At 54.4% G+C, this 10910-nt stretch overlaps 2 protein-coding genes across 2 annotated transcripts in view; both read right to left on the reverse strand.

The window, feature by feature from the left end:
• VOLCADRAFT_100129 (uncharacterized protein) overlaps positions 1-1125 on the reverse strand; it is a gene marked incomplete at both ends in the record, with an annotated part of 5500 nt that extends 4375 nt beyond the window's left edge. Inside the window, 3 exons of the mRNA XM_002958771.1 lie at positions 317-399; positions 534-595; positions 961-1125. Of these exons, the coding sequence (XP_002958817.1) occupies positions 317-399; positions 534-595; positions 961-1125 (310 nt within the window). The remainder of the gene's footprint in view (positions 1-316; positions 400-533; positions 596-960) is intronic.
• A 1422-nt stretch (positions 1126-2547) lies between these two features.
• VOLCADRAFT_100130 (uncharacterized protein) overlaps positions 2548-10910 on the reverse strand; it is a gene marked incomplete at both ends in the record, with an annotated part of 8740 nt that continues 377 nt past the window's right edge. Inside the window, 13 exons of the mRNA XM_002958772.1 lie at positions 2548-2631; positions 3240-3312; positions 3715-3779; positions 4649-4735; positions 5103-5204; positions 5739-5842; positions 6570-6747; positions 7084-7137; positions 7513-8028; positions 8558-8754; positions 9025-9326; positions 9697-9899; positions 10445-10592. Coding sequence (XP_002958818.1) covers positions 2548-2631; positions 3240-3312; positions 3715-3779; positions 4649-4735; positions 5103-5204; positions 5739-5842; positions 6570-6747; positions 7084-7137; positions 7513-8028; positions 8558-8754; positions 9025-9326; positions 9697-9899; positions 10445-10592 — 2113 coding nt within the window. The remainder of the gene's footprint in view (positions 2632-3239; positions 3313-3714; positions 3780-4648; positions 4736-5102; positions 5205-5738; positions 5843-6569; positions 6748-7083; positions 7138-7512; positions 8029-8557; positions 8755-9024; positions 9327-9696; positions 9900-10444; positions 10593-10910) is intronic.

A 10910-nucleotide genomic window follows, 5' to 3' on the forward strand; every position in this document is an offset into this window, starting at 1 on the left:
GGAGAAGGAGGGGGGAAGGAGGGGGGAAGGAGGGGGGAAGGGAAAAGCGTGGGGGGAAACTCCATACACATATACAAGGAGCAAAACCAAGCCACTGCTGCGTCGTCGAAGGGATGACGGGGAAAGAAAGCGGGTAAGAGGAGAACAACACAATACGCACACACGCACGTACGGAGCAACCGTCAATTATTTCCTTGGCGGAGAGATCAAATGTACGGAACATGTAAGGTGTACAGCGATACGAGAATGGTGGCCGCGCGGGCGAGAAAAGACAGTGGCACGATGTCTCCACGGTGTCAAACACTGCCGTACATACCTCCGTCGCAGTACTCGAGTACGAGCACCAAGTTGATGGCCCCCGTAGGGTCCCCTGGAGCCGTATCGGCCACGTGCATCAGCCTGAGGGAGGTTGCGGAGGGGGGTTGCGGGTTGGGGGAAATGGATGGAGGGAAAAATTTCGAAAATGGGTTTCAAAAAGGCGAGCTTGTGGGGGCGAGGGGGGAAAGCACGCATATACACACACATACACACACCTGAATTTGCCCTCGTCCCCCTCGTACTCCACCACCATGACGTCCGGGAAGTAGGTGTGTAGCTGAAGCAGGGGTAGATATGTAGGTAGGTAGGTAGGTAGGTAGGTAGGTATTTCGTTATCGAAGACAAAAGCGAGGTGGGCGGGAGGAGGGGGGAAAGGGGGCGTGGAGGGTGGGGTTGGGAAGGGAAATACACAACACACACACGGATTTGGAGAAAGCGTGTGTACACTTCCCCACCCAGCCCCAATTTCCCCCCTCCTTCCCTTCGGGGCCCCCCTTTTCCCCTCCGCTCAATTCCCTCCCCCCCCCATTTCCCCCCCGTCTCCCACTTCCAAAACAGGCATCTACCTATACGCGCCGACGCAAATACAAATACAAACACACACATATACACACACGCACATACACATACACGTGCCCGTACCTGCACTAGGTGCGGGTGTGCCACCGCCGCGCTCGCCGCCACTTCCAAGGCATCCCGCAGGAGGGCCCTCTGCCGTCTTGCTGCTCGCCTGGCCGCCTCCGCGTTGTCCGGCTCGAAGGCAACGTCGCGGTCCACAGGACCCAGGCCGCCGCCACCTTTTTGCATATAAATGATAATATTTATTTATTAATTCATTTATTTTCGATTTTATACCATATTTAATTTCAAGGTGCGGGGCAAGGAGTGAAGAGCAAGGATTATTAATCATACAAAACTAGGGGGGCCGGCTTTTCAAAGCCGAAAAGGGGCTCGGCCCCGGTGCGATAGCTATCTTTGTCGCTCTCCGATTTATCTGGAATTTCCCCTGTTGCCGGTGGATGTAGTCGATGGATATAATAGCTTCTACATTCAATCTTTTGCGGAGCGAGATATGTAACTTTATGTCAAACTCGGAGCCATGGAAAGCTATCTTTGTCGCGCTCCGATCTATCTGGGATGTCTCCTTAGGCATTTCGATATAGAGTGGATATAGCATTCAAACGCTATTTTTTGCGGGGCGAGATATGTAAGCCACTGATTGACTGACTGACAGCAGTGAACCCGGGGGGCTCGGGCCCCCGAATGGCGCTTCGCGCCCGGGGCCTCGCCCAAGAACGCATCTATCACATCATACCGTACTGCCACTAAATGTTTGCGAATTAAATAATAAATTATTCGGGTCCTCGCAATCTGTAGAATAAATTATTAATTATTTGCGGGCCTCGCAAAGTTATTGGTGTACGACCGGAAAAATTCCCGACGTCCCTTCGCAAAGTTGTAAACTCCGGATTTTCGCAGGATTTGCTTGAAATAACAGTTGTATCCAACTGCCAATCCATGTTGTTCTAACAGACTTGCAATAGCGTAGATGGACAGAGATGGAGGAACCCTGAGGAACCACTGCGACATTTAGCGCACTTGTTCTTCTTGATGACTCGCAAAGCTGTGTACCTGTGATCAGCGCCTTGATGGCATTTTGTTCTTATGGATTGAAACACTGTTCCTAGTGTTGATCAAGTGCTGAAACTGTTCAGTGTGTGTGTGTGGTTGTTACAGTGGGCTCCAGACTCCCGAATGTTCAGTGGATAGCCTCGGGAGGCTGTGACTTGTGCAATCACAGTCGAGGGGGGCAAAACCTGAAATCGGCTTCAAGCAGACTCTTATATACTCCTATCCGGATACAGATGCTTTGCCTGCTGTGCGTTGGATTCAACATTCAAGTTCACAAAGTTCGGCTTGTACCGCAGGCGCTCGCAAACTTTTAACATAATAACAATTTTAAACTCCAGCCCAGCCCTCGCAAAGTTTTAGTGCAAGCATTTTGAATTATTAATTATTTCGGGACCTTTCGCAAACTTTTAGGCTCGCAAACATTTAGTGGCAGTACGGTAATAACATCATTCATTTTTACCCAAACCCCCCAACCCATCCCCTCTCCCAGTAATCAGCAACGACAAAAAGTCACCTTAACCCTTAACTTCCGCTTTCCCTTCATTTACTCTTCATTTACTCCTCATTTACTCTTTAATTTCCTCCTCCACTTTCTCTTCACACAAATCTCTCACCCTCCGCTGTGGGAATAACTTTGACGGCCACGTGGATGCCGTGCATACGGCCGCGGTAGACAACACCCTTCAGATGTGTTTTGTGCCGTACATGCACGTGTACACGGCAGCGGCAACGTGTCGCGGTCACCGAACGGAGGGGTTTTGGGGGGGGGAGAGGGCATTGGAAGGTGAGGGGTGAAGAATGAGCAGTAGGGTTTTGCAGCGGTGTATGTACATGCGTATACATACATACACATACATACACACATACATATACATACACACATACATACACACATACATATACATACACACATATACATACACACATGTGTGATTTTTGATGCACGTTTTCGAGAGAGAAGGAAATGCTTTTTGGGAAAGGATTGGGGGGACGAGACACCCCCTCAAAACGCCTCCCACCGCCCTCCCAACCCCTGTCTCAGTCCAACTGTCAACGAACCCAACGATCCAAAAACTCACACAACACCACTCAACGCGGTTCATTTCAAAAAGGAAATCCGCACATAAGACAGACAAACATACATACATACTTGTGCTGTGTGCTCCCGACCCTTGCGCTGTGTTTCGGCTTCAGCCCCCGGCTCTCGCGGCCCACAGTGTAATCTAAGTCATACTGAAAAACACATACAAACACAACAGCCTAACACACATACATACACACACACGCACCTGGCCCCCTCGTCCTATTTGTTGAAGCAGCTCAAGGCCCCGCATGTCATTGGCTTGCAGGGGGGAGTCCGCACTGTGTGTATGTATGTATGTATGTGGGGGAGGGAGGGGAGAAACGTGTGTGTGTGTTACATCACGTCTGAAGCCAGTGTACAGCTGTTGCCGTACACTAGCTTGGTTTAAGCCATGAGCGGAGATGCTTCGTACTGCTAAACCCTACGGGAAAGACAACATTGCCAAACGGAAAGAAAACTCCCCCCTCCCCCCCACATCTCGTTCGTGGTTTTCCCCCCCTCTCCCGCCCCGAAGAGCGATATCTCAAAAACACACCGGCTCTCAGACCGCATGCTGGGCCCCATGATGGTTCTTGTTTCTTCTTTTTTCCCCCGATCACACACGCACACATACAGACACACACCTACATACACACGTATACACACATACAGACACACATCTGGGGCCCCCTCTCCCTTACCATTCCTCCAGCGCCCTTTCCACTTGTATAGATGAAAGAGTGGAGTGAAGGGAGTTGACCAAAACCTGATGCAGGAGAGGGAACGCTCCGACGTGTGTGTGTGTATGTGAGACGGGGCGGGCGGGGGTTCGGGTGACTCACACAGGGGGTAAAAGTGGGTTTCGGAGGCGGGTAAGGGCGGGCCGGGGGTAACAGATCGGCTATATACTCAAGGCGCTCTGCATCCCCCTTTCGACACACGTACATACATACATACATACATACATACATACATACATACATACATACATACATACATACATACATACATACATACATACATACGCCTTTTCCTGGAGGCCATTGTGTGTTTCGTGTTGCTGCGGCAGGAGGGCCCCCCCGACCGATATGCCCCCGCCGGCCTCCTCCCCGGGTTTCCCTTTTGAGTGGGGGGAGTGGGAGGACTTCAGAGAGTCCTAAAACCCTAGCTGAGACTTGTGGACTCGATTTAGCGGGACCTGAGAGCCCGTCGTGGTGTGTCGTCACTGCAGCGCCTCCCCCCGGTATGGAGGTGCTGCGGAGTGGCTGCGTCGTGTGTTGGCTAGAGCCTGAGTCGGGGTGGTGGGGAGCACACAAATCTAGCCGTGCTGAGTGGCCCCGACCCGGGTTTCAGTTTCGGTCTGTCCCTCGTTACATAGGTGCAATCTTGTGCTTCAAGACATGCGGATTTAGCTCATTTGGGAGAGCGCTAGACTGAAGATCTAGAGGTCGCTAGTTCGATCCTAGCAATTCGTAAATCGTCAGAATTATACCTTTGGCTCCACCGTATCATACTGGTCAGATATTACCTCGGCCCCCGGGGCTTTACCAGCCCACAGCGTAACCTAAGTCATACAGACATACGTACGTACATACATACATGCATAAGTACATACGTACGTACATACATGCGCACCTGGAGGTGGCTGAGAGGTGCGGGATCCTCCAGAGCAAATGACAGGTTGGAGGCGGACGGAGGCCACAATTCCACCGTACCCAGCGCCTCTAGGAAAGTGCGGGGCGGGAATGAAGGAGGAGGAGGGGGGTCGGGGGGAGGGGACGGGGAAAAGGGAAAGAAAGCGTGTGTGACAAAACGGTGAACAACATCTAAACGTCCTAAGAAACTATACAGCAAACCCTCCAAATCTGCATACATACATACATACATACATGTGTATATGCGTTCGTTCATGTGCGTCTGTTCTCCCCACCCCCACCCCCTTCCCCCCACACCAAAACATACACACGCCGTCCTTTCCCCCCTCCCTTCCCCCTCTTTTGCCCCTTTCCTCTCCGACACCCCCTGTCGTACCCCCTGTCGTACCCGTCCACTCATGTGAACTCCTCCGTCGACACCTCCTGGAGCTCACCCCTGCCAGCGCCGGGGGAGGCGGGAGAGGGCCCTGTGACAGCACGGACTGGCCGCCGATGAACGCCGACGGGTGCAGCAACCGATTGCTCATCTGGACCCACTCTGCCCACAGCGGGCCAAGCAAACGCAGCTGAACGCTGGGGGCCACGAGCTGTGTGTACATGTGTGTATGTTTGTATGTATGTGTGCGTGTATGTATGTATGTATGTACGTGTGCGTGTGTTTTTGAACAGGAAAGCGAGGGGAAGCGAAGGGGGGGCGGGGGGGGGCGAGAGTGAGGAGAGGGGGATTTGAACCGGGGGAGGGGGTGGGGTGGGGAGGGGAATCAATGTTGTGTGTATATGTCTGTGTTTTACAACTTCTGGACAACTTGCGCTGTCCTCCAACGGTGGGGGGTGTTAGGGGCGCCGTACATCTTAGGGGAGCACCCAGGAGTCCCAAGAGCTGCCTGAAGTAAGTAAACAAAACAAATAAAACGTGTTATCCAACATTACGAATAATTTACACCAAACTAACCGAAATAACCGAATTATATGCACAAACAAAACACACACACACACCACCACAATGTCACGAAGATGTGGATGACGGGATGTTGCCTCAAGCCCCTCACACTTCCCTACCCCGCACCCACCTCGGCCACTTGCGTCATCTCTTCCAACACCCGCTCCAAAACCGAATCCTGCAGTACTTCCCGAAACCCGACGTACAGCGCCAAAACAGGCTCGCCGCCTCCGCCTCCGCCACCAGCAGCGCCGTACAGTCCGGCACCTCCGCCACCGCCAAACGTAACCGTGCCAGCATTCTGGATAGAGCTATCTTCGCCCATGCTGACGGGATGGGCTTCCATAAGGCCTCGTACAGGTACGACACCGCCACCGCCGGCGCGGCTGATGCGAGTGCTGCCACCGCCGCCGCCACCGCCGCCGCCGCCACCGCCGCCGCCGCCACCGGCAGCGGATGCTCCGAAACCTAGCCCTAGCGCAATCACCAGACTTCCCAACGGCACATGCCGGCCACAGGTACTCCTTCTAAGAAGTGACGGAGACGCGGAGAGGGGGGGTGCATGGCTGGCGGAATGCCCCGCAAAGGCGCCGCTATTGTTGATAGAGTCTTCGCCTCCGCCACCGCCGCCGCCGCCGCCGCCGCCGCCACCGCCGCTGCCGCCACCACCAAAGCCTGCATGTGTACGAACGCTTTGTCAATTATAAATGCGCGCGCATTATACGCATGCGAAGGTCAAGTACGGCAAGTACGACGAAAGGATGGGAACGCAATCCCCAAAACAACATGAAAACATCGTCATGACCGTAACGCCTCTCACACTCCCAAAACCGTAAAACCGTAAAATGCTCTGCCGTTAACGCGCGTTTGGTCAGATCGATTTTTTGTATCAAACCAAAATAACCAGCCCTTAAAAACCCCAAACCAACCCTTAAAATACACACGCACACGCACACTTCACCTCCTCCAAATCTTGAATCGCAGAGTCGACACGCGAGAGATATGTCTCGAATCGGTACGGCATCCCGTGCCAACGCATCAGCACAGCTACGGATTGCCGTACCCGAGGGGGGCTGGTGCGGAGGCCCCGAATGCAGGGCATCATGTAGGAGCGTGTGAGAGAGGGAAATAACCGTGGCCTGCGGGGGAGCGGGGGGGGGGGAGACGAACCACGAGCGAGTGGGGGGGCAAAGGGAGGGAGGGAGAGAGAGAAGAGTGCGGGCGTGTGTGTTTTTTAATGATCTGAGCAGCGATAAGAAGAAAATGGCGTGTTTGTGTATGAATGTATGTTTATGTATGTGCGTGCGTACGTAAGCACGTGTCGTTAATTCGTAAGAAGGAAAAGACGACGAAAAGACGCCATCCCATGATTTGCCATATCTTGTCTAGTCGTACACCTAATCGTGGATGCCCCAAATTCCGCACATAACAACAAGTGATGGGAATATGGAACATGTCGTACACCAGGGCCCCACCGTGACACTCGTGGACATGGTTTCGGAGACGTAGCCCAACAAGTTCTCGTTATCCTGTAAAAAATCAGACGACCATTGGGTCGCATGGACCGCAGGGCGTTTAGTTGTCGGTGAGTTTTGGTCGTTTGGAAGGTTGGTTAGTTTGGTAGGTTGGTTAGTTTGATAGGTTGGTTAGTTTGGTAGTTGGAAAAGTTAGCAATTGGGGAATTTCATAACGAGGCGAGGGAGGGAGAGACCACCATATGATGCAAAAAAAGTGATGCAATAAATCAAATAAACTAAAAGTAGTATGAAAAACACTACAAATATTACAAACAGTACCGCAGTAGTATGAAAAACATTACAAATATTACAAACAGTACCGCACTTCTGATCGGGGATCCATTAGCGAGTCAAACACTGTGCTCGGTATGTGTACGGCACATGTACCTGCAGCGGTATGCTCCGTGTTGTACGCATTTGCGACTGACTCCGCGTCTTTCGGCCCAACAGTACCGCCGATAACCCATGCAGGCTTGCAGAAACGCCACCACCTCCGCCGCCTCCGCCGCCGCCAGCAGGGCCGCCGCCTCCGCCGCCGCCGCCAGCGGCGGCTCCCTGGGAGGTATTGCTCAGATTCGCTTGCAACAGCGCCGTCGCCGTCGGCAGCGCCGACGTCCCTGCTCCGGGACCGTAGTGCCCGGCGCTGACCGCCGCCGCCGCCGCCGCCGCCTGTCGATGCGGAAGCGACGTCGACGGCTGCATGTCCCGCTGCGAAAGCACGCGGCCTTGCACCGCAAGGAGAGGTCCGGCACCGCCGGCGCCGCCGCCAGCGGCGGCGGCACCACCCTGGTGGGCCACGCCACCGCCGTACGTACGAGTAGTCGATCCACGTGGTGTACGCTGCTGCTTAAAGAATGCAGCGGTGGCGCCGCTGCTGTGTACGAGCGCCACTAGACATTGCGCCTGGAAGGATGGATGGATGGATGGAAGGATGGATGGATGGACGGATGTTCATAATTAGAAATTACAAGCTGCCTTTAGTTCAATAATTTCATAACAGCTTGTTTTAATGTTTCATAACAGCTTGTCTTAGTTTAGGGTTTGTGAGTTTGAATCGTCGACTAGTTTTTTCTTTCCATATCACGTCGCAACACCAGAACGTCTTAACCACGAGACGGTCACCGACTTCTATACAACAACACAGGACGTGATTATATCAACTTGCGAGCTGACCAGGAACTAAGTTGAGGCGCCGTTGATCCGCTAGATTTGGTTGGATGCTGGTGGTGAGTTGCTGAACCCAACGAATACATTCTGAAGTCGGATGGGGTGAACGGATTAGGGTGCCCCTCTAGCAGGGGAGAGCAGGGACTGCCCCGGGAAAGGGGGCCGCTGGTGAAGCTATACCACCACCCTGTAACGACATCAACAACACAGCCCTATATAACAGAAACATGACTCCTACCATGCGGTACCGTACGGCGTGCCGTACCTGTAATCGAAATCGTTGGTATACAAGGCCTTTTGTCGTACCGATGAGGCAGTTGACCAGGTTTTGAACGTCCGGTGCCGACGACACGCCGCTCACGAGGCTGCAGCTCTGTGCAACGAACGCTGACTGTTCGGTGTCGGAGAAGAAACCATACCCCAAAAAGTGAGCCAGTTGACTCAGCTGATAGACGCAGGCGGCTGAGTGAAGCCAAGAAGTGGTTGGGAGAGGCGGCGGCGGCGGCGGGGGAGCTGCCGCCGCCGGGCGCCCGCCGGGGGCGGTGACGCTGCCGGCGCGTCCGGCAGGTCCGTCGGGTCCACCGCTACCGCTACCGCCGCCGCCGCCTTTATTCGGGGGGGTTAACCCGCCGCTCGCGCCGCGTGTCAGTGCACGACGAATGCGATCTGTCAACGACGGCGGAGAGCGCTCTACACCAGATCCCGCCATCGCTGCCGTACCGCCTGCCGTACCGCCTGCAGTAATCGAGAGCTGGCGGCGCGGCGCGCCGCCTGCTGCTGGTGGTGGTGCTGATGCTATAACCGGTACGGCAACCGGATGATTGTTTTCGTTTTCTTCGGCGGATCCAGATCCCGAGTTCGATCCCGATACAACTCGAAGCCGGCGCTGTTTTTTCTTTTTGTGCTTCTTCTGTTGTTGCTCCTCCTCGTCGCCCTCCGACGAGGACGACGATGAGTTGTGCTGATTGTGATGATGGTTAATTTGGTTGTGATCCGTACGACCGGCAGACCGCCGCTGGGGCGGCACTTGCGCTCTAGAGTCGTTGGCAGTTGGCAGTTGGAAAGGAAGGCGGGCGATGACGGGGTAAGAAACGGCCGCACCAAGGATAAATGGCGTCAAAACACAAAAACGTGCTAGGCCGGTTGGGAAACTCAAACCACCCTAAGTAACCAACTAACTGACAATAATGATTTCTGCGCCTCACCCCTTGATGGGTGAACCCAACACACTAGCCCCCAATGTACGACGATCAAACCCGAAAACACACATACACACGACCACTGCTTTCAATCACCCCCCCCACACACCATTTCCCCCCGAATTTCCCCCCCGTCGCCATGTCGTACCTTTGCAAACCCAAGGTTACGGCCCCCACCACGTCCCCCCCGGTCGACATGTCGTACCTTTGCAAACCCAAGGTTACGGCCCCCACCACGTCCCCCCCCGATATAAGAGGCAGCACAGCAAAGTCCGTTAGAGAGCCGCCAGTTAGCGCGGCCAAATCCGCCAAGTCGTGAGGGAGACGCGAAGGCGCCGCCGCCGTCGCGGCGCCGCCAGCGGCACCGCCACACGACCCACGGGTCATCGGATTCGCTCTGGAGCTACGCTGCGAAGACGACGCGGCAGCGCCGGTACGGCAGCCCGCCGTCCCCCCCGCCGTTGACGTCAAGACAACTCCCTGTTCAGAATAGGCTGCGAGGTGGTGGTTGTGATGGTGGTGGTTGAGGCCGTTATGGTCGTTGTTAAGATTGTCAGTTGCCGCGGTGGCAGTGTGCGGTGAGGCTGTACGACGGCCCCCGTCCCCATCGTCTCCGTCGACGCAGGAGTAAACGGTGGCCATCTGCAAAAATGTAAACGAAGCGAAGGAGGTTTTGGGACGAGCGAGGAAAAAAGAGGGTAATGCCGTACAGATGACGCCGTACGTGTGATGAGCACACCGCATGCGAGTTACGATAATGATAATGTGATCATCAAAAGTCCTCTGGTGATTAAAAAAGGGAGGAAGAAACAAGTGCGACACGTCCAAAGCGGAAGAAATATAAAGAAAATAAAGGGAAATAGAGGAAGAAGGGGAAAGGCCGGCGGGAAGACAAAGCACAGACAATCGATTGCAGAAAAGGAAGGGGTGGATGGAATCCTGTGATGTCGTACCTTGGACGCCTGTACCCGCTGCAAGCTGTTCGCCTGTCTGTCACCCAATGCTGCGGGAGTGGCGGCGCCGGGGCGCAGCAAATGACCTCTAGGGCCTTCCGAGGCCTGTACGACAAAGTACGTGCCGTCGCTAGACAGGGCCCACAATCTGGTGGTGGGGATGGGGGTTGCGAGTGGCGGTTATATACTGGCAAACCGCGGAGTAAAAACGGACAAGATGACTACTCAGCGAATGAGGAGTAGTTCGCGATGGTGATAGTGATAGTGGTAGTGGTAATCATAGCACTGTTGGTAGTACTAGTTGGTAGTACTAGTACTACTGGCAGTGGCAGTGGTCGTGGTACTTACCCCCGCCCCACGTCACCCCAACACGTCAACCCCCACTTGCAATGCCGTTCCCCTCCCTCTCTCAGCCCCCCTCCACCCCTCCCTCCCTTTCCCTCTCCCTCCCTCCCCCTTTCCCTCT

This window comes from Volvox carteri (assembly GCF_000143455.1).
Source record: "Volvox carteri f. nagariensis unplaced genomic scaffold VOLCAscaffold_106, whole genome shotgun sequence".
Taxonomy (NCBI): domain Eukaryota; kingdom Viridiplantae; phylum Chlorophyta; class Chlorophyceae; order Chlamydomonadales; family Volvocaceae; genus Volvox; species Volvox carteri.